Source organism: Pipra filicauda, unplaced genomic scaffold, assembly GCF_003945595.2.
Source record: "Pipra filicauda isolate LSUMZ 115617 unplaced genomic scaffold, ASM394559v2 scaffold72_size3293161_pilon, whole genome shotgun sequence".
Classification (NCBI taxonomy): Eukaryota; Metazoa; Chordata; class Aves; order Passeriformes; family Pipridae; genus Pipra; species Pipra filicauda.
Window position 1 is genome coordinate 2,133,816 of NW_024104898.1, and position 20,656 is coordinate 2,154,471.

The following is a 20,656-nucleotide window of genomic DNA, read 5'->3' on the forward strand; positions in this document are numbered from 1 at the left end:
CATGTGCCTCACAGCTGGTGGCTGAAGGTGGAGGCGGGCAGGACGCTGCCCAGAAGGCTGGTTCCCTGGACCCCTGGCACAAGGTAGGAGGATTCATGGGCAGCGTGGTCAGAGTTCAGGCACGCACTTGAAATCTCATGAAATGGGCAGTCTTGGAGTGTTTCCCATCCTCCAGCAGCATAATGGGCATCAGAGCTTCATGTGATTTACATCCCTGTGCAGGGTTGTTCTGTCCCTTCAGGTAAACCTTGATGGGCCTCCAGATCACCCTTCCTGCCAGGAGGACTCCGGTGTGCCCAGTGGACAGGCAGACGTAGGGGATGGGGTGTAGGTTGGTGAGGCAACTGGCCCTGTCCCATCTTGGATGTACTTGGAGGAAGTACTGACCTTATGCCTGCAAAGTGATCCCCATACAAGTGGTGTCAGGAGGACATGAGGTGCTTGCCACTGAGTCTGCTGGCAACCTCTTGGCTAGGGACAACAAGGACACTGCTACACTTGGTGTTGTGTAAAGGGCTTTTCTTGAAAGAGCTGGTGTTTCTGGATATAAACCCATAGCATGCCTACATGGCACCATGGAATTGCTCTGGAGTGGGAAACCAAGCATGCACTGTGCTTGCCTTCAGTGAAGGCATCAGGAGCATGGGAAAAGGCACTGCATGGAAAGGGAGAGATGGGGAAGTGTCTGAAGCCAGCTGACAAATGTCTCCCTGCAGGTGTGGCTGTCCTGCAGTGCGGGTTTTTCCACAGAGGTTAGGCAATTTTGGTGACAGCTGGCCCTGCTGTCAGCTCCCAGGGCTTGGCTGGCAGTGGGACTGTGTGTGGCCCAATACCACAGGTGTCACTTAGCATCTGTCATGGTTTTTGCATGGCATGAATTGGCAATTAAAATTGTGCCATCTCTTTTTTGTACCTGCTCAGAGGTGCGAGCCTGTGATTTGTTAAAGCCACTCCTTGTGATCTTCCGCTTACACATCACTTTTGTGGGGATAAGACAGACTGCTCTGTGCCCAGGATCAAAAGAGATGTCCTTATGCCAAGGCCCCACATCGCTCCTCCTTTTTCCTGTCCCTTAGGATGTGCAGCCACCAAGCTGGTGGCTCAGCTAAACACCAACAGACTCCTCTGGGAGGTGGTTAGAGCTGTGCTGCGCCGGCTGGAGAGTTGGCTTCTATTCCCATGTCCGTCCCCCCCCCCCGTGGGAGCAGGGCTGCCACCTGTTGCTGGTGTTGGTTCATGTGACCTTTTCTGTTTTAGGGTTGTTTGTAACAGCCAGCGGCTGGAAGTGTTTCCTGCTGTAATGACTGCTGACCTGTGAACCCTTTGGCAGGCACTGTCTCTTTGTGGAAAAAATTAGGAGGCACTTAGCAAAGTGAGATAGAAAACAAACATAGCAGGCAGGAGAGTGCGGCTGGGCAGTGCCTGCCAAGGAGGCTGGGCTCCTGACATGGGGATGTGGGCACTCTCCAGGCGGAAGCAGGAGGTGGTGGGAAAGCAGCATGCAGGAATGCTCTGCCCCAACACCCTCCGGAGTCCTACTCTGGTCCCCCCCGCCCTCCTCCTCCTCAACGCCCCCAGCTCCTGCCATCTCCTCCATGGCACTCTTCCCTTCCTCCCTTCCCTGGACGCCTGGGCAGTGTGTGGTACCACACACTTGGGCTGTGTGCCAGCTGTGGTACCTGACACCTCTTCTCGTCTTCCACGGATGCCACTAGACCCATAGGGCTCCAGCCCGTGTGACTTGAGCCAGGACCTGACATTCTAAGAACAGGGGAGTGTGGAAGCAGGGGAACACGCTGCCTTCAAGTACTCTGAACACGGGGCTTGCGCTGTCTCTGTCCTCTCTCCCCAGGTATGTCTGTGGGGTCAGTCCCTGTCCCTGTTTCCTGGGACACTGATGTGACCTGGTGGGGGCTGGAAGAGGGGCAAGGGGCTTGTACAGGCAAGGAGCAGCATGTTGAGGGCTTGCTGGGAACCAGCTGGGGGAGCTGGGGTTCTCCTGCCCTGCCTCTTTTGGGTTGAGATCTGTTTGCTTGGAGACAAGCAGTGGCCCTGGTAGGGTTTCCATGTGCGATGTGGTGGCAGTTTTGCTTGCAGATTCCTCTGTTAATCCCAGGCTAGGGCTTGGGGTGTCTCTTCCCCAGAGGCACTGGCAGGCTGCCGCGAGGGGATTTTGGGATGTTTTCTCTGGAAGCCCGGATGGCTCACAAGGGCAAGGCAGGAGCTGTCATGCTCCCAAGCTGTCTGCATGAGAAGGGAGGGGAGTGGTGCTGCAGATGGCTCTGACATCAACAGGGTGGCACCTGTGGGGTTGGCAGGGCTCTCAATCCTGTGCAGGCGTACTGTCGTCCTGCTCTGGCTTTCCCGAGCAGCCAAGGGGCTTCCCAAATGCCTCTCCACATCCTGCCGGCTATGTTTTGGCTCCATCATAGCTCAGGCTCCCCAGCCTGCAGGACCGCACCGCGGGAGGAGGCGATCTGTGTCCGGTACCACACGGGCACCTGTGCCAGGGGACGGGCTGCGCTGCCTTCAGCGCATGCAGGGGCTGGCACGAACTACAGATCCCAGCATGCTGCTGGCTGCCTGCCTCCTCCTCCGCCCCACCTGGCAGGGCGCAGGCAGGGATGCTGCAGGCGGCGGCAGAGCAGGCGGCCGGCGGGCATGTCCCGGGAGGGCCGGGGACACAGCACCGGCAGCCCCACTGCAGGTGAAGCCCTGGGAGAAGTGCTGGAGCACCCCCTGCGGCGCCGCCCGGACTGGAAAAGAACAAGGCAGGCCTGCGGCTTCTCCAGGGCGGTTAATCCTGCTTTGCCCTGGGAAAGGCGGGTCTAGGGAGGGAAGGTCCCTTCTCTGGGCTCCGGAGACTGCATCTCTGGGGTTGTTTGCCGGGAGAGTGATGCCTGAGCAGTGCAGGGGCTCGGCAGGTGGTGATGGTGATGGGAAAAAGGAGTGGTGGGTGCCTGGGAGGGGACAGCAGTGCCAGGAACGCCCTTGGCTTTTCAAGGTGACCCAGGAAAGGGCTGTGAGAGCCCCAGGGAAGTGGAATTGAATGGAAATGGGGGATTTGCGTGGTTCTGGACAGAGAGGCTGCTGAATTAAATGTGTCTTTTGTGCTGCCAAGCCCCAGGCGTTCGAGAGAGGTGAGGAGGGCAGGGCAGGGGGGGCAGACACAGCCCACTGCGCACATGTTTCACGAACAGCTCCAGGATTGGGGACACAGAGCTGCAGGCTCACAAATCCTTTAAGAGCCTGCTGTGAGCAGCCGGCATGAGCAGCCTGGGCACCTCAGGAAAGCAGTTTCCTTTTCCCTCCTTTGGAGGGAAGGCTTGATGTGCCCAGCCAGCAGACTAAGGCTATGTATCACAGCCCCTTGGCTGAAGGACTCTGAGCCACAGGTTTCCAAAACTCCTGTGCTGTGCTCTCATCATTTGCTAGGTTGGTATTTGGCTCCCAGTACTGTGGAGCACTTAGCTGGCAAGATGGATTGGGGTTAAAACCAGTACTGCCCCTACCTGGCTCGTGTCCCTCACTCTCCCATAAAATCTTCTCTTTGCTTTCCAGACGGAGAGCAGCAACAAGACTTGCTGGGACCTGTGCTGACGCTTGCCACACAAGATGACAGCAAGGGACGGGCCCCAAGATAGGTAATGCCGGGTTCTGATGTAAGGTGTGGGGGCACATCCAGGATACTAGGAGGCGAGGGAGGACAAGGAGACCCAGCATCTGGGGGGATGACCACTCCTGCATGCTCACTGGGCTACCAAGCTGTCCCTTCTCTCTCAGCTTTTCCATAGCAAATAGCCTGTAAACAGTCCCTTGTGCCGGGACACGCCTGGGGAGCCTGACTCCCTCCCGCATCTGGTGATGTCTGCTGTGTATCTGGGTGCCACATGCTAAGGAGCAGCCAGACTCCCTCTGCCTTTGTACCGTGTTGGGAAGGGCCTCCCACAGCCCCTCTGCAGTGCTACATCTCCTCCAGCAGCCCAGGCTAGCAGGAGCTGTGGGGCAGGGGAATAAATATCATCCTCCCTCCTCATCCTGATGACTCCCGCTGTGGGGCTAGGGACAGTCAGAAGCGATGCCTGTCCACTACCCTGCCCAGCATTTCCCTCCAAACTGCTCTGTCCCCTCCACAGGTACAAGGCTGTCTGGCTGATCTTCTTCATCCTCGGCCTGGGAACACTGCTGCCATGGAATTTCTTTATGACCGCCAGGGAGGTGAGGGCTTCCCTCTGTTGTCCATGATACTAATTGTCCCCTGTCATGTTGAAGGACCATGGTATAGGTGTGTCAACAAGGCACAGCGTAGAGCTTCTGTGTTGGCATGCAGGGGATACAAGCATGTGTGACCTGGGTGGGACAAGTGGCACTGAGGCGGCAGAAGGGATGAGCGTGGGTCCGGAGGAAGGATAAGGGTGGTCTGCGTGTGCTAGGGGGAGGCCTCGCAGAACCTCAGCCTCACCAGGCTCCTTCCCTTGCAGTACTTCATCAGCCGCCTTAAGGACCAGGAGGAGATGAGCCATGTCAGGAACCAGACCTCCCAACCCTCCTACCTGGAGTCCATGTTTGACAACTTCATGACTCTCTGCGCCATGGTGCCCCTCCTCATCTTCACCTGCCTCAACTCCTTCATCCACCAGCGGTGAGCCTTGCCCTGTCCTTGCCCCTGCCAGCCCCCATAGGGCTTCCCAGCCCTGGCCTGTCCTCCTGCCCCAGCACTGAGCCAAGCCGCAGCCTGTTCAGTCAGGTCAAAGGCAAAACACCCATCTCCTGTCGTAAGGTTTGGCTGCAATTCCTACAGGAGAGCTTGGTCTCAGCCTCACAGGCTTTTGCAGGGGTGGGTTTTCCTGACTGATACCCTCTTTTGCAGGATTCCCCAGCAGATTCGCATCTCAGGCAGCCTGGTGGCCATTGGGCTGGTGTTTTTAGTCACAGCAATCATGGTGAAGGTCCCCATGGACCCTCTTCCCTTCTTTGTCTTTACCATGATCAGCATCGTCTTCATCAACTGTGAGTGGAGCAGGGGGGAAGGAAGGGGGCACAGCCCCATGGCTAGGGTTGATCCCTCTGGGAGGAAAGCATGAACCTCAGTGTGGGAGAGCCAAAGAGAAGGGGGGCTTGCCTTGCCTCACAGGGCAGGGGCCTTGGCTCCCCACAGAGATGTGGTCCGTCCTTGCCATTGGTTTCTCATTTCTGCTTATCGTTTCCCTTCACAGCCTTTGGCGCTATTCTCCAGGGCAGCCTCTTTGGACTGGCAGGGCTCCTGCCTGCCAGCTACACAGCCCCCATCATGAGTGGGCAGGGCTTGGCGGGCACCTTTGCTGCTTTGGCGATGATCTTCAGTATTGCCAGTGAGTAATCCCTGCCCTGCAGGTGACAGGGCCTTCCCAGAGGACTGCTGTCACAGGATTTGCTGAGGTCATGCTGCAGGATTTCGTGGGAGATGACAGCAGGGCCTTGCTCCTCTCAGCCCTCATCATCTTTTTCCTTTTTCTCCCATCCCTCTCTTCCCGTGCCTTCAGTTGGTGCCCAGCAACCCGAGAGCTTCATCGGTTACTTCACCACGGCCTGTGTGGCGATCGTGCTGGCAATCTTCTCCTACATCATTCTGCCTCGCATGGTGAGACTGTTGTCCTGGTGGGGAAGGATGTGGGGACATGGGACCTTTGCACATCCCAGCACAAGAACTGTGGCCCGCTAGTACCCCACCTGTGGCTCCTACCAGCCTCTACCTCCTGTAGAGGCTGGCAGCCCCTGGGAGCCTTGTTTCCGCATGCGTGAATGAGTCCTCCGTGCTGTCTCTCTCCAGGATTTCTTCCGATACTACTCCATGAAGGACAAGACAGAGTACCGTGTGTACAATGCGGAGCTGGAGACCAAGAGAGACCTGATTAAGAAAGGTGAGGGGCTGAGAGGAGGAAGAGAAAGGAAAAAGAGGAAGAGCTGAAAGAAAGAATGAGACAGAAGGACTGAATTAGATCTCAGTCTGCTAAGCGCTATTTGTGTCTCTCCCTGCAGATGAGAATGGGATGGAGCAGAATAACTCAAAGGTCATCCCTATCCACAACCCTGATGAGAAGCCCTCTGTCGTTGCTATTTTTAAGAAGGTCTGTGTGTTGCCAGCAAGCCTTGCCCTGCCCTTCTTTTCAGAATGGGCAAAGGTGTAGGAGAGCATGGGGATAGGAGACCAGCCCAGCACTGGTCCCTTGCCCTGTGTTTGGTACCAGCATCTTTCTTTTATCTGCCCAGCTCTGGGTCATGGCTCTGTCTGTCTGCTTCGTCTTCACTGTCACCATCGGCGTCTTTCCTGCCATCACAGCTAAGGTGTCCACTGTCCTCGGAAAGGGAAACACATGGGGTAAGTGTGCCAGGGATGGGGTGAGATAGGAGAAAGCTGGAAACAAACTAAATGGGAGAAAAGAAAGTGGGGCTTGAAGTAGCAGGTATGTGTGGTGGGGTGACCCTGGCTGGATGCCAGGTGCCCACCGAGGCCACTCCAACACTCCCCTTCACAGCTGGACAGGTAGAGAAAATATGATGAAAGGCTCCTGGGTCAAGATAAGGACAGTGAGAGATCACTCACCGATTACTGTCACAGGAAAAACAGATTCACCTTGGGGAAAATTAATTTAATTTATTACCAATCAAATCAGAGCAGGATAATGAAAAATAAAACCTAAATCTTAAAATGCCTTCTACCCTTCCCTCCCTTCTTCCCAGGCTTAACTATATGCACAATTTCTTTGCCTTTTGCCCCTGCAACAGTGCAGGGAAACGGAATGAGGATTGTGGTCAGTTCACCACACATTTTCTCTGCTGCTGCTTCCTCCTCAGGGGAAGGACACCTCCCACTCTTTCCCTGCTCCACTGTGGGGACCCTCCCATGGGAGACAGTCCTTCATGAATTCCGATGTGAGTCTTTCCCATGGGCCACAGTTCTTCATGAACTGCTCCAGCTTGAGTCCTTTCCATGGGGTGCAGTCCTTCAGGAACAGACCGCTCCAGTGTGGGTCCCCTGTAGGGCCACAAGTCCTGCCAGCAAATCTGCTTCAGCATGGGGTCTTCCACAGGCTGTAGGTGGATATCTGCTCCTCTATGGACCTCCATGGACTGCAGGGGGACAGCCTGCCTCACCGTGGTCTTCACCAAGGGCTGCACGGAAATTTCTGCTCTGATGTCTGGCTTCTCCCCCTCCTTTTCCACGGGCCTTGGTGTCTGCAGAGCTGTTTCGCTCACATATTCTCACTTCTCTCTCAAGCTGCAATTGCACATGTTGAGGTTTTTTTCCCCTTCTTAAGTATGTTACCCCACAGGCACTACCACTGTTACTGATGGGCTTGGCCTTGGCCAGCAGTGGGTCCATTTTGGAGCCAGCTGGCATTGGCTCTGTGAGACATGGGAGAAGTTTCTGGCAGCTTCTCACAGAAGTTGCCCTTGTAGCTCCACTGCTACCAAAACCTTGCCACCTTGCCACACAAACCCAATACAGTATGCCTGAAGGGAAGAGGAAACCACTGTGCATGATGGTTTGGATGCGGACACCAGCCTAGCTGCGAGACCATTGCAGACTTTAGTGGGAAACGGGGAGAACCTAGACCTGAAAGACAGTCTCTGTGCAATTGGCATGAGGGGCTGGGGCATGCTGGGCTCATCACTGCCCTTCTCCCCTTTCTGCAGGTCTCTACTTCATTCCTGTCTCCTGCTTCCTTCTCTTTAATGTCTTTGACTGGACGGGACGGAGTCTCACTGCCCTCTTCACATGGGTAAGTGTGGGGCAGGGAGCAAATGCCCAGGCAGTCTTCATCCCCAAGTCCCTCAGCCAGGGCCCTCACTGGGGCTGCCACCTGTGCCTTGGAGCAGGAAGGAGGTGCAGAGCTGACTCCCACTTTAAGTCCTAAGCAGAGATTTATGGGTCAGAGCTGATAACCACAGTGTTGTTCTGTCCTCCCACCTCTCTTTCAGCATGGCTTGGATGAAGCTGCCTCCTCTATTTCAGCCTCTTTGTAAACAAACCTTCACTCCAGCTATGCAAACAGCGAGACAGGACGGCGACGGGGAAGAGGGTGAAAGACAGGGCAGCCCAAAATAAAACCTCTGGCCTCAGCATAGGACACAGCTGCTTCAAAGACCCTTGTCCTGGGAGCAGGGCAGAGCCATGCCATACGGGTCACAGAGCTGTCCCCTGCCACATCCCCTTGCTTTCATCTCCCCAGGCTGGGTGAGGAAGGGGGCTGTCCTGTCTGGGTCTTTTCCTGCCCCTTCACCCACTCTCCAAGCACCATTTCCCCCGTATTGTTCAGGCTGTTTGTTTAGAGAAGGTCTTCAGGACCATGTGCCATAGGGTCTGCCCAGGCCTGACTTCCCTGCAGCCTGGAGCTGTTTCTCCCCTGGCCATCACTGCTGGCTGCCCTTGGCCTTGGCCATGAGCCGCTTTGCCTGGTGTCCAGGCCGCAGCCTCTGTGGTGGGATGATCCAGCAGGAGATGTTTCCAAAACAAGTGTGTGGAAAATCTGACTGCATGTGGTTCGGGCCTCATTTCCCTGGTTGGGGCCCCGCTCGCTCCTTTTCTCCTCCTCAAACAGGAGAGGCAGCTGTTGTCACCATTTTGCCCCATAGGCATGGCAGCTGGCCTAACCTCAGCTTCCTCCTGTGCTCATGAAGTGTCCTGTGGCCACGCCAGCCCAGCAGCTTCCAAAGCAGCTGGAGGGTCTCTCCTGACCTCAGGCCAGTGAGCCCTGCGACCAGCGAGCCTGTCTCGTGCCAGGGGCTGCCTTGGTCCCAGCTGCAGGGACAACACAGGGGGATGGTGTCTCCTTATTTGTCCCAGTCTCAGTTGTCCAGGAACTCTGGTAGGATCCAAGGAGACTAAATTGGTCTATGAGTTTCCCACCACATTCCAAAACAGCCCCAGCATAATCCCTTTCCCAGATTGCTGGATCTTGCCCCGCTTGGCTGGGGGATGGCATAGGAGGCTGAAGAGCTGGTTAAAGCCCAGTTTGCAGGCACGACGGTGCCAGAAGGGACTTACCTCAGCCAGCCTTGCACGGTGGTTCACTGCATGAGCGTGCACAAGGCTCTCCTGCCTGTGTGCCCATTGCTAGCAAGGGCTTAGCAGTCACCCACAGACCCAGCTCAGTATTTTAGCCCTAGTGCTGCTGCTCTTCAAGTTGTCTGGGACAGGGCTTTCAGACCAGGCAGGACCTCCTTGCCACAGCAGGTGGTGATGCTCAGACTTCTTGTAGCAGAGAAAGTCTCTCAGCAACTTTTCCATCTCAGTGGCTCCTTTGCAGCCCTGGCACAGTAGGGACAGCCTCTGTATAGCTCCTGCTGGCATGCCATGGTATGGGGAATGCCCACTCCTCAGCTGCTCAGCTACCTGTGTTTTTCTCCCAGCCCGGGAAGGACAGCTGCCTCCTGCCAGTGATGGTGGTCCTCCGTGTCATCTTTGTCCCTCTTTTCATGCTGTGCAACGTGCAACCCCGTTACTACCTGCCTGTGGTGTTCTCTCATGACGCCTGGTACATCATCTTCATGATCTTCTTCTCCATCTCCAATGGCTACCTGGCCAGCCTCTGCATGTGCTTCGGGCCCAAGTGAGTAGGCGCTGGGGATGAGGGAAGGGTTGGTTACACCCCCAGATGACAGTCCGGCATGACTCCTGGAGTCTAGCTCTGCCCAGCTCTGGCATCTGCAGAAGGGGCCACAGGCACAGAAGGGAATTGGCACTACCCCTAGCGTCCCATCTCCCAGGATTGTGCCTCTGTATTCTAGGGATGAGGAAGCTATTTGGGCTCTCCGTTTTCCCCACTTGCCATGCAGGGGAAGGGACTGGATGCAGCAGGGATCTGGAGGGGAGCAAAGTGTGGCATAGCACCCACAGCAGGGTGAGCAGCCTTGCCCAGCACAGGTGGCATGAGGAGCCCAGCTGGGGCTCAGCCAGGCAGGATGCAGTGCACAGTGGCAGGAGTTGGAGAGGGTTATCCCTGGTGCTGGGAGCTTCAGGGTTGCCTGCCTGATGCACTTTTTCTGTATGAGTCTGCAGTGTGGAGACAGGCTCTTGGAGCCAAGGTGGATTTGCTTTTGGTGTTCCTCTACTGCAGAGGAGCCTCCCATCTCCACTGAACAGCAGGGCATGGGGCACACATCCTGAGGATGGATCTGACACCTGTTTCTCCCCTAGGAAAGTGCTTGTGCATGAAGCAGAGACAGCTGGAGCTGTCATGGCCTTTTTCCTGTCGCTGGGCTTGGCCCTAGGAGCCGCAGTCTCCTTTCTGTTTCGAATTCTCATCTAGCAGAGGCACACAGAGGATGCAGGGACACCAAGAGATGGCTCCGCATCCTCCTCCGAGGCCCTGGACACCTCAGCACTGTGGGAAAATAACACCTCATGCCTGTCCCTGCCAAATCACACTGCCACAGCAGACGTTACACCAGGGATGGTTCCACTCCTGCAGGGTTGGCCTGGCTCCTGCCACGCTCGGCTGTGTGACGCCTTCAGGCCTACGTGCCTTCTCCTTCCCCATGCTGTGTGTGTCGTAAGACCCCCAGGATCTCAGAGAGGTCCAGCTGCCTCCCACACTGCATAACTTCCCCAGCTCAAGGCCAGAAGCCATTTTCAGCCTCTTCCTCTCTGACAGAATGGAAGGCTGGTATCCAGTGTTATTCCTTCTCTTGCCCCTGTCCCCAGTGCAGCTAGAGACTTGCTCTCCTCTCCTCTCTTCCAGGGGGCCTGCAAATATCCCACACCCCTTCTCCTGCTGGTAAGACTTGTGAATAGGGAGGAGACCCCCAGCCAGCCTCACTATCCCTGCTCTCTGCTAGACGCACATCCCTCTGTGAAGTGGTATCCCAGGGGCATAGACATCTGTGTCCTGCCCACATAAAGACCCAATACCGTGGCCAGGCTGAGGGAGGAGGAGGTCTCCACACCCCACCTTCTCCCACTGTCCTTGCCTCTATTCCCTTTTGTGGTTTGGTTTTTTTTTTTTTTTTTGTGATTCTGCCATTGTTTTTCAGCCTCCTGGTTGTATGACAGGAGGTCCCACTGTGGGCTGCAAGAAGAGGCAGCAATTCCCTTCCCACCAAGGCTGCAGGGGGGGGGGGCTCACATCTCCCTTGGCTTTCCTGTCCCTTGTCTGTGTAAATGTGTCTGTACAGTTGCCGTTTTCTATAAAAAGACCAAAACGTTCCTTTGGGGGTGTGTGTGTCTCCATTGCCACAGGGGAGAGGGGCTGTGGAGGTGCAAGGGCTGAAGGGAGCAGGCACCAGCATTTCCTGGGCATCCTAGGGTGCTGTGTAGCCAGAATCAGATGTGGAAGTGTTGTGTGCATCCCTTGCACAGTCAGGACCAGCTGCAAGGACACAGTGTGGGGGATCATTGAACCATGGAATCATAGAACAGTTTGGGTTGGAAGGGACCTTAAAGAGAGCATGAAGTTCCAACCCCCTGCCTTGGGCAGGGACACCTTTCACTAGGCCAGGTTGCTCAGAGCTCCATCCAGCCTGGCCTTCAACACCTCAAGGAATGAGGCATGCACAACTTCCCTGAGCAACCTGTTCCAGCGCCTCGCCACACTCAGTAAAGAATTTTTTTCTCAATATTTAATATAAACCTACTCTCTTTTAGTTTTAATCCATTCCCCCTTGTCCTGTCACTTCATGTCCTTATAAAAAGTCCTTCTCCATCTTTCTTGTAGGTTTCTTTCAACTATTGGAAGGCCACAATTAGGTCACCCTGAAGCCACCTCTTCTCCAGGCTGAACAATTCCAATTCTCTCAGCCTTTCCTTGTAGGAGAGGTGCTCCATCCCTCTAATCATATTGGTGGCCCTCCTCTGGACTCACTCCAACAGGTCCATGTCCTTACTGTGCAGGGACCCCAGAGATGAATGCAGCACTCCAGGTAGGGTCTCATGAGAGAGCAGAGGGGCAGCATCACCTTCCTCAACCTGCTGGCCACACTGCTTTTGATGCAGGCCAGGACACAATTGGGTTTCTGGGCTGCAAGTGCACATTACTAGCTTATGTCCAGCCTCTTATCCCCAGGGATGCTGCCCTCAGGGTACACCGAGGGACCACCAGCACCTCTGATAAGGAGGAGATTCACCTGCACATTTTGGGGTGCTATGACCTGCAGCACACCCACCTGGGAGCTTTCCTTGTGCCTGGGAACAGCCAGAGTGCCACCTCCTGATCCTGGCGGGGAACTACAAGAGCCTGCCAGCGGGACTCCCCCCTCCCTCTGGCCCACATCATTCACAGCCATCACCTCCTCGGCATCCCCAGGCATCAGAAACTGGGGCTCGGGCACCCTGATCCCACTTCCAGCTTCCTTTGCTAATCAGGCCTGTGTGCCCACAGCCTCAACATAGAATCACAGGACTGGAAGGTAACAGGTTGGGTCAGGTTGGAAGGGAACACAGTGGGTCACCTGGTCCAACCAACCTCCCTGCTCAAGCAGGGTCATCCTAGAGCACATGGCACAGGATTGCGTTGAGATGGTTCTTGAATATTTCCAGTGAGGGAGACTCCCCAACCCTCTGGGCAATCTGTGCCCTTGCTCAGTCACCTGCACAGTAAAGAAGTTCCTCCTCATGTTCAGTGCAACTTCCTGTGCATCAGTTTCTGCCCATTGCCCCTCGTCCTATTGCTCAGTACCACCGAGCAGAGCCTGGATCCCTCCTCTTGGCACCCTCCTTTCAGATATTTATACGCACATTGATGAGGTCCCCTGTCACTCATTTCTTCTCGAACTGAGCAGGCCCATCTCGCTCAGCCTTTCCTCACAAGAGATGTTCCAGTCCCCTCATCATCTTTGTTGCCCTCCACCGGACCTGCTCCAGCAACTCCATGTCTCTCTTTTACCAAGAAGCCCAGAACTGAATACAGCACTCCAGATACAGGGATGATAAGACTTATCTTACTGCTTCCCTTAGACCCTGGAAGTACAGCCTATCCAAACTGGTTTGCAATGCGGACACGGACCTGCCAGGCGCTCCATTCCTGACACTTCCCGTCCCGTCCCTTCTCATCCTCTGTGCTCCAGTGCATCCCGCCTCAGGACAGCTGAGCTGCACGGCCCGCGACCTCATGGGGAGCTGCAGGAAGCAGCTGGGGCGCTGCAGCCCCCCGGTTCTCTGCCCCAGGCCCGGATCCGGGAAGGCGCCGCCGCCAACACCTCCGTGACCTCTGCGGACTTAGCACCGAACACTGCGTTCCTCCGCGGCGGGGCGCGGAAAAGAGTCCCTCGCCGGGGCGCTCGGAGGGCCGAGGACCGCGGCACCGGGACCCTCCGAGCGCCGCGGAGAGAGACAGAGGGGTGCTACGACCCAGAGGCAGCATGGCGGCAGTATGAAGCTGAGCACTGCGCGCCCGCCCCCACCATGGCCGCCGCTAAACGGCAACGCCAATGCCTCCCATACACCATTTATCTGCGGCGCGCTGACCAAGGCCCCTTTAAGGCGGAAAGATATGGCGTGCGGTGAGGCATTCCTCTCCGTGCTTATAAAAGACGGCCGGTGGAGGGGCAGGTTTTTCACCCGTCCCTCAGGCCTCAGACGGTAAGGGCAGAGCGGCGGGTGGGGTGGGCCCGGGGCCCCCGCCTCCCTACTCCCAGTGCTAATGGCCTGAACATGGGCTGTGTTTGCCTTGTAGATGCCCGAAAAAGTGCAGCACGATGAGGAGGATGCGGAGACCTTCGCCTTCCAGGCGGAGATCGCCCAGCTCATGTCGCTTATCATCAACACCTTCTATTCCAACAAGGAGATCTTCCTGCGGGAGCTCATCTCCAACGCCTCTGACGTGAGCCCAGGCGGGGGGTGGGCTCCTTCCTCTGCGGGGGGCCCGGGTTGCGGACTGGTGTCCTGCTGGGGGCGCCCAGAGAGAGGCCGTGGCCTGGGTGTCCTGGGAGGCCGTGGTGATGATCTCCCTCTCCCCTAGGCCCTGGATAAGATTCGCTATGAGAGCCTGACCGACCCCTCAAAACTGGACAGCGGGAAGGATCTTAAGATTGACATCATCCCCAATCCCCGGGACCGAACGCTCACCCTGGTGGACACTGGCATTGGGATGACAAAAGCGGATCTGATCAACAACTTGGGCACTATTGCCAAATCCGGGACCAAAGCCTTCATGGAAGCCCTGCAGGTGGGTTGCGTTTGACTGCATGGGTTTCCTGGGGCCTGGGACACGGGCTTGCACTAGTGTACAAATACTAATTAATAAATAAATAATAAAAAGGCTTTGCTGCCTTGTTTGCTGTGGGAGCTGTTTGCCTGCCCCAGTATGCTTCCCCACCTTTCCAGCAGCAGGGAGGAGCTAAGGGTAGGGCTGGCTGCCTGTTGGCGCTTGCCTGTTTTTCTCTGTGTGCTGACCCAGTTCTTTGCTGGTGTGAATCAGTTGCGGACATTTTCCATCTCTTCGCTGGTCTTATCAGTTACTCTCTGCTTTCACAGGCTGGTGCAGACATCTCCATGATTGGGCAGTTCGGTGTGGGCTTCTATTCTGCCTATCTGGTGGCAGAGAAGGTGGTAGTCATTACCAAACACAATGATGATGAGCAGTATGCTTGGGAGTCATCAGCTGGGGGCTCCTTCACTGTCCAAACTGACCACGGTACGTATTGTACAAAAAAACAAATACATTTTTCTGCTAGAAGCACCCCTTTTTCTGGTGCTCCATAGAGCTGTGCTGCATTGTCAGTCACACTAGTTAATCCTAGGTATCCTGTAGTGTTTAGGCTTGAGGAGCTGGTCGCAGTTGCTCTCTGCCCTTTAATGCCATGCCCTGAAATCCTGATGTTTCTCTCCTCTCCCTGCAGGTGAACCCATTGGACGTGGCACCAAAGTGATCCTGTACTTGAAGGAGGACCAGACTGAGTACTTGGAGGAGCGTCGTGTCAAAGAAGTGGTGAAGAAGCACTCCCAGTTCATTGGCTACCCCATCACGCTCTATGTACGTAAGGAAAGGACAGTGGGGACCCACTGGAAAGCTGGAGGCAGGGGTGGGTGATGTTAAGAGCAGGAACACAGAGAAGGCCCAGAGCATGATCTCTTCCATTCCTTTCCATAGTTCTTGGCTGCTGGGTACTGAGCAGTGGTGCTCCCAGTTTCTTTTGAGGCTGGGGTTTATTGGACATGAAGGGTGTCCAGCTACGATTTTGACCTTTGAGCTGTACAGCTGGAGGTCATCTAAACCAGCCACAGAGGAAGGAGGGTTTCCTGCTGCTTGTCTCATTCTCTCAGGCACAGCTTTTGGTTGTATGAGGAGGGATTCTGAGGGCTGGTTCCAAGAGAAGCTTTGGCCACATGTTGCCGTTGTTAGGCTTTGGAGGACACCCATTTTTCTCATCTGGAGAAAAATGAATTCTGGTAAGAGTTGCTTGGGCCTAACCTATTTCTTGTACCTTTCTCCACAGCTGGAGAAGGAGCGTGAGAAAGAGATCAGTGATGATGAGGCAGAGGAGGAGAAAGACAAGAAGGAAGAGGAGGAGTCAGTGTCCAAAGATGAGGAGAAACCCAAAATTGAGGATGTGGGCTCTGATGATGAGGAGGAGGGAGACAAAGGCAAGAAGAAGACCAAGAAAATCAAGGAGAAGTATATTGACCAGGAGGAGCTGAACAAGACCAAACCAATTTGGACCCGCAACCCTGATGACATCACCCAGGAGGAGTATGGCGAGTTCTACAAAAGCCTCACCAATGATTGGGAGGACCACTTGGCTGTCAAGGTGGGGACTTGACTACCCTGCCTTCTGGGGAAAGACAGAGAGTCCCTTTCTAGCCCATATCGAGAGCCTCATGTGCCACACGTGGTTGTGCCTCATTGGGACTGAGGGATCCCAGGCCACTTGGTGGTGTGGCAGTCTGCACTGTGACTCCCATGCAGTTGGAGGGGTTGGCAGTGCCGATTTGTAAGCAGGACAGGAGGGTGTTGGGCCTCAGAAGCATGACTCCTCTGTCCAAGCCTGCTGGATGCCAGAGAATCTTGGCACCTAGGGGACAGTGAGGCTGAGGAGGGGGAAATCCAGGTTGCTTGGATGCTGGAGACCCTGCTGTGCACCTGTGCCAGCCCCAGTGCTGAGGAGCCTCCCTACAGTGGGTATTGGGGGAAGGGATAGAAGTGAAGCACCCCAGCAGCTGTTTCTTTCCTGGTTCCACAGCACTTCTCCGTGGAAGGGCAGCTGGAGTTCAGGGCCCTGCTTTTCATCCCGCGCCGTGCCCCTTTTGACCTCTTCGAGAACAAGAAGAAAAAGAATAATATTAAGCTGTATGTGAGACGTGTCTTCATCATGGACAGCTGTGACGACCTCATCCCTGAGTACCTGAGTAAGAGCCCCCTGCCTCAGCCTCCTGGTGTGGAGCTGGGACCCCCACAGCCTGTGATACTGCTCCCAGTACAAAGGGGGCTGGATGAGGTGTGGGTGCACAGCAGTCAGTGTTTTAGCACTCTTCCTCCTGTGTTGAAGCTCAGAATCCTTAATTTGATGCATGTTTTAATTTCCCCTACTCAGACTTCATCCGGGGTGTTGTGGACTCGGAGGACCTGCCTCTGAACATCTCCCGTGAGATGCTCCAACAGAGCAAAATCCTCAAGGTGATCCGCAAAAACATTGTGAAGAAATGCTTGGAGCTCTTCTCCGAGCTGGCAGAGGACAAAGAGAACTACAAGAAGTTTTATGAGGCCTTTTCCAAGAATCTGAAGGTGAGCTGGACACACTGCACCTGGAGGAGGGAGGGGCCCATGACCCATCTGGCTGAGAAGCAGTCTTGTCCCTGTACTCTGTCTCCTCTGCATGGATGTTAGGATGAAGGGAAAGGGGGTCTTGTGAGTGCCCCGGAGAGCCTTTGTGGGCAGCCATCCCCTCTGGCTGCCCCAAACACTCAAATGATCAAGAGGTGGGCAGAGATGGCTATGCCTCAGGGGTGGTGCCAAGTGCATCCAAGTCTCATTCTGGAGGCTTCGTGCATCTTTTCTGCCACCAGCTGGGCATCCATGAGGACTCAACCAACCGAAAGCGCCTTTCGGAGCTGCTGCGTTACCACACGTCCCAGTCGGGTGATGAGGTCACTTCGCTTTCAGAGTACGTGTCCCGTATGAAGGAAAACCAGAAGAGTATCTACTACATCACAGGTGAGCCAGAGCTCCTCTGAGCCCTAGTGAGGTGAAGGGAGGTTACCTGCCTACTAGCCTAACTTAAAACTTTTCCTGCTGCCTTCAGCAGCCTATCCCTAAGAGCTGGGGAAAGGCCAACAGGCCTAGAGCCCTGGATGCTGCCCGTTTTACGTTAGGGGTTCCAAGTGACTGGTGCTCTTTGTTCTGCTGTAACCAACTCTTATGTCTTGGTGATGTTTCATTTCTACCCTCCACAAACACAGGGGAGAGTAAGGAGCAGGTTGCCAACTCAGCCTTTGTGGAGCGTGTGCGGAAGCGTGGCTTTGAGGTGGTGTACATGACAGAGCCCATTGACGAGTACTGTGTGCAGCAGCTCAAGGAGTTTGATGGCAAAACCCTGGTATCAGTAACCAAAGAGGGGCTGGAGCTGCCTGAGGATGAGGAGGAGAAAAAGAAGATGGAGGAGAGCAAGGCCAAGTTCGAGAACCTCTGCAAACTGATGAAGGAGATCCTGGACAAGAAGGTGGAGAAGGTGAGATGGGCAGGGAGCCCAGCCCTGGGCTGGAGGGAGGGGGTCCTCCGTGCTGCAGGCAAGGGCCCCAGCTCAATGCATGCCTCTCATCTCCTGCAGAGGAGCCGCTAAAGGAGTCTGGAGGTCCCAGCATGCACCGTCTTGCTCTAAGCAGCCAGGCTGCAGGTGAGGGGCACTGACCCAAATACGTGCATTGATAGGAGAGGGTAAGTGTGGGAAACATGCAGTGGGTGCTCAAAATGCTGGCCGAGCTGTCCAAACTAGTCTGTGCAGCAGTCCTGGAACTGCTTGGAAGATCTCTGTTTGCTTTGGGGTGTCCCCAGCTGAACTTGGGACAAGGACTTTAAGCTATCATGTGTGCCGTGGCTGGGCCTAGTCCAGGCCATACGGAGACCTTGCTCAGCTAACCCTCAGCTACATTGACAGGTCACGGTCTCAAACCGGTTGGTCTCCTCTCCCTGCTGCATCGTCACCAGCACCTACGGCTGGACAGCCAACATGGAGCGCATCATGAAGGCTCAGGCACTACGGGACAACTCTACTATGGGATATATGATGGCCAAGAAGCACCTGGAGATCAACCCTGACCATCCGATTGTGGAAACCCTCCGCCAGAAGGCTGACACTGACAAGAACGACAAAGCTGTCAAAGATCTGGTGGTGCTACTCTTCGAGACTGCTCTGCTGTCCTCTGGTTTCTCCCTGGAAGATCCCCAGACCCACTCCAACCGCATCTACAGGATGATCAAACTGGGCCTTGGTAAATATCCATGCAGCTTCTCAGGTCTGGAGCAGGCCCTGAAGGCAGGCTAACTGATCGGGCTAGTTGTAACTGTCTTGGGGCCGGGGGAGGCCCATAAGTGAGCCATGCTGGTGTGATGTGCAGAACTGGCTGTGTACCTAAGGTGGCCAGGGGTAAGTGGAAGCATTAAACAAGGTACTTCAGGACAACTCAGGGCACTGAGTGGACTGTCCTGTCTTCCACAAGGCCAGGACCCACCACCAGGCTGTTCAGATCACAAGCTGAGCCTTTTTATTTCTTCAGAGCAAATGTCAAAAGTCTGTCATGGATGATGTAACCCACCTGGTAAAACAGTTTGTGCTTGTACCCAGCCTTTTTCTCCAAGTTTGCTATTTAGCTTAAAATGTAAATCATAAGTGCTGTGCCTTGGCACAGCTAAGGTGTTAACTCTTTACTGCCTGTTCTCAGTAGGAGTAGGGTCTTGTATTACTCAAACTGCAGCTAGGAAGTCTGTATGGTAGTACAACTTTCTGTTCAGAGTAAACTGAAATACCTGCAGTGTTGGAAACTAAGTAGCTTTAGAGCCTTGCAACTGCTTTACTTGTGACTACTGGATTTACTGTGTTTGTCTTGAGAGAAATGCTCATGTCTTAAACCACATTCACTTCAGGGGTTTGTGGCGCTGGGTGACAGGTCTTTTGTCGTTAACCTCTACTGGCTAAGGAGTGCCCTCCAATGGCATATATCCATATATTAGTGCAGATGTTACTGGGAACGTGATACAGGATTAGTGCTGTAGTTGACAATAACTCCTAATAATAGACTTGTGTTCTATTAGTTTTCAGTCTGGAGGAGACTGAGGGGAGATCTCATTGCAGTCTGCAGCTTCCTCACGAGGGGAAGAGAGTCAGGCACTGATCTCTTTTCTGGTGACCCATGATAGGACCTGAGGGAGTGTCATGAAGCTGTGTCAGAGCAGATTTAGGTTAGATGGGAGGAAAAGGTTTTTCACCCTGAGTATGTTTTGGCACTGGAACAGGTTCCCCAGGGAAGCGGACACAGCAGCAAGCCTGACAGAGTTCAGGAAGCATTTGGACAATACTCTTAGGCACATGGTGTGACTCCTGGAGATGGTCCTGTACAGGGCCAGGATGATCCTTGTGGGTCCCTTCGAACTCCGGATATTCTGTGATTCTGTGAACTACTGGATGGTAATAGCCCTGTTCTTCAGGCTGTGGGCAGGAGACAGGTTTGCTCTGGGAGAGGCTGTTCTTCTGGGATCAGGTAGCACTTGGAGGCCTCATCTCTTCCTTTCTTTCCATTCTCCCAGGCATTGATGAAGATGAGGTGACTGTAGAGGAGCCCAGTGCAGCTGTCCCTGAGGAAATCCCCCCTCTGGAGGGAGATGAAGATGCATCCCGCATGGAAGAGGTAGACTAAAGAAGGAGAAAGGCTCTTCCCTCATCTACCAGACCTCTGCCCTATATCATGTCTGCTTAGAAGGGAGTCTGCTCCCACCACCTGCTACTGACTCCATGATGGTGTCTATTTTTTTGGCTATGTTTGGTTGGGGTTGTTTTTGGCAGGGTGCAGGAGGGTATGATTTCCTGTTTGTAGTGCGTGATTCAGGTAGCCCGAGCCTGTCTTTCTGCTTGTGTAGGAACAGCTGCTGATGGGGAGTGGAGGTAAGGAAGCATCAGGCTTCCTCTTTTAGCCCCTCCTGGGGTATCCCATGTTACCAGTAGGCATCAAACACTGCCCTTGTTCCATTGGGTTGGGAGAGCGTTTCCTCTGAGCTGCTGCCTCCCTGAACCCCTGGGGTAGAATATTGTACTTCAGTTGGTTTTTGTTTGTTTGATTATTTTTCTGTTATTTGTTCTACTGCAATTAAAGAATTGATGATTTACATGGTGGGGTCCTTTGTGTTTCATGCCTGCTCTGTGGAGGAAAAGGTCTCAGCTTGTGCCTGAGGGTATCAGGCTGCTGGTCTCTCCTGTGCCCTGACTGCTTTTCAGAACCCTGCTTTAGGTGATTGCTACCCCTTCCATGCCCAGGGAAAATAAAGTGGGTGGAACACATGACCTGCTGTGCAGGTGGGGTCATCTCCAATGGGCAGTAGTTCTCCGCGTAGAGCACTGCATGTCCCCACAGCCTGGGAGCAAACTTTTCCAGTCTGCACGGGTCAGCTGGATGAGCTGTGCCAAGGCCTGAGCCTGGGCTGCTCTTGGCTGGTCTGATCTGAGCACCCCTGGGGCAGGAGCTGTGGCAGGA

General features: G+C 54.7%; 2 protein-coding genes across 7 annotated transcripts in view; both read left to right on the forward strand.

The window, feature by feature from the left end:
- Nucleotides 1-11,189, forward strand: part of SLC29A1 (solute carrier family 29 member 1 (Augustine blood group)) — a 34,137-nt gene extending 22,948 nt beyond the window's left edge. For 3 of the 5 annotated variants that reach the window (XM_039389481.1, XM_039389480.1, XM_027735215.2), the window contains 12 exons: nucleotides 3,562-3,644; nucleotides 4,137-4,218; nucleotides 4,482-4,642; nucleotides 4,871-5,010; nucleotides 5,217-5,351; nucleotides 5,523-5,620; nucleotides 5,810-5,900; nucleotides 6,019-6,107; nucleotides 6,250-6,358; nucleotides 7,678-7,763; nucleotides 9,394-9,593; nucleotides 10,181-10,292. In XM_039389481.1, the coding sequence (XP_039245415.1) occupies nucleotides 3,616-3,644; nucleotides 4,137-4,218; nucleotides 4,482-4,642; nucleotides 4,871-5,010; nucleotides 5,217-5,351; nucleotides 5,523-5,620; nucleotides 5,810-5,900; nucleotides 6,019-6,107; nucleotides 6,250-6,358; nucleotides 7,678-7,763; nucleotides 9,394-9,593; nucleotides 10,181-10,292 (1,332 nt within the window). In that variant the 5' untranslated portion in view covers nucleotides 3,562-3,615. Of the gene's footprint in view, nucleotides 1-2,613; nucleotides 2,772-3,561; nucleotides 3,645-4,136; nucleotides 4,219-4,481; nucleotides 4,643-4,870; nucleotides 5,011-5,216; nucleotides 5,352-5,522; nucleotides 5,621-5,809; nucleotides 5,901-6,018; nucleotides 6,108-6,249; nucleotides 6,359-7,677; nucleotides 7,764-9,393; nucleotides 9,594-10,180 lie in introns of those variants that run through there. The other 2 variants (XM_027735217.2, XM_027735212.2) reach the window with 2 other exon arrangements.
- A 2,285-nt stretch (nucleotides 11,190-13,474) lies between these two features.
- Nucleotides 13,475-20,291, forward strand: HSP90AB1 (heat shock protein 90 alpha family class B member 1). Of its 2 annotated transcripts, none has more exons than XR_003543338.2 (12): nucleotides 13,475-13,558; nucleotides 13,653-13,799; nucleotides 13,938-14,144; nucleotides 14,453-14,612; nucleotides 14,818-14,951; nucleotides 15,415-15,726; nucleotides 16,159-16,324; nucleotides 16,510-16,700; nucleotides 16,982-17,129; nucleotides 17,375-17,643; nucleotides 17,743-17,808; nucleotides 18,070-18,160. XR_003543338.2 is itself a non-coding variant. In XM_027735198.2 (12 exons), exons 2-12 carry the CDS (start codon nucleotides 13,653-13,655, stop codon nucleotides 19,823-19,825), a joined length of 2,178 nt encoding a protein of 725 aa, XP_027590999.2. In that variant the 5' UTR covers nucleotides 13,475-13,558; the 3' UTR covers nucleotides 19,826-20,291. The 2 variants fall into 2 exon arrangements, 1 of the variants encoding a protein (XP_027590999.2); XM_027735198.2 differs by lacking the exon at nucleotides 17,743-17,808 and adding an exon at nucleotides 19,716-20,291 and having other exon boundaries at nucleotides 18,070-18,403.
- Nucleotides 20,292-20,656: the final 365 nt, after the last annotated feature.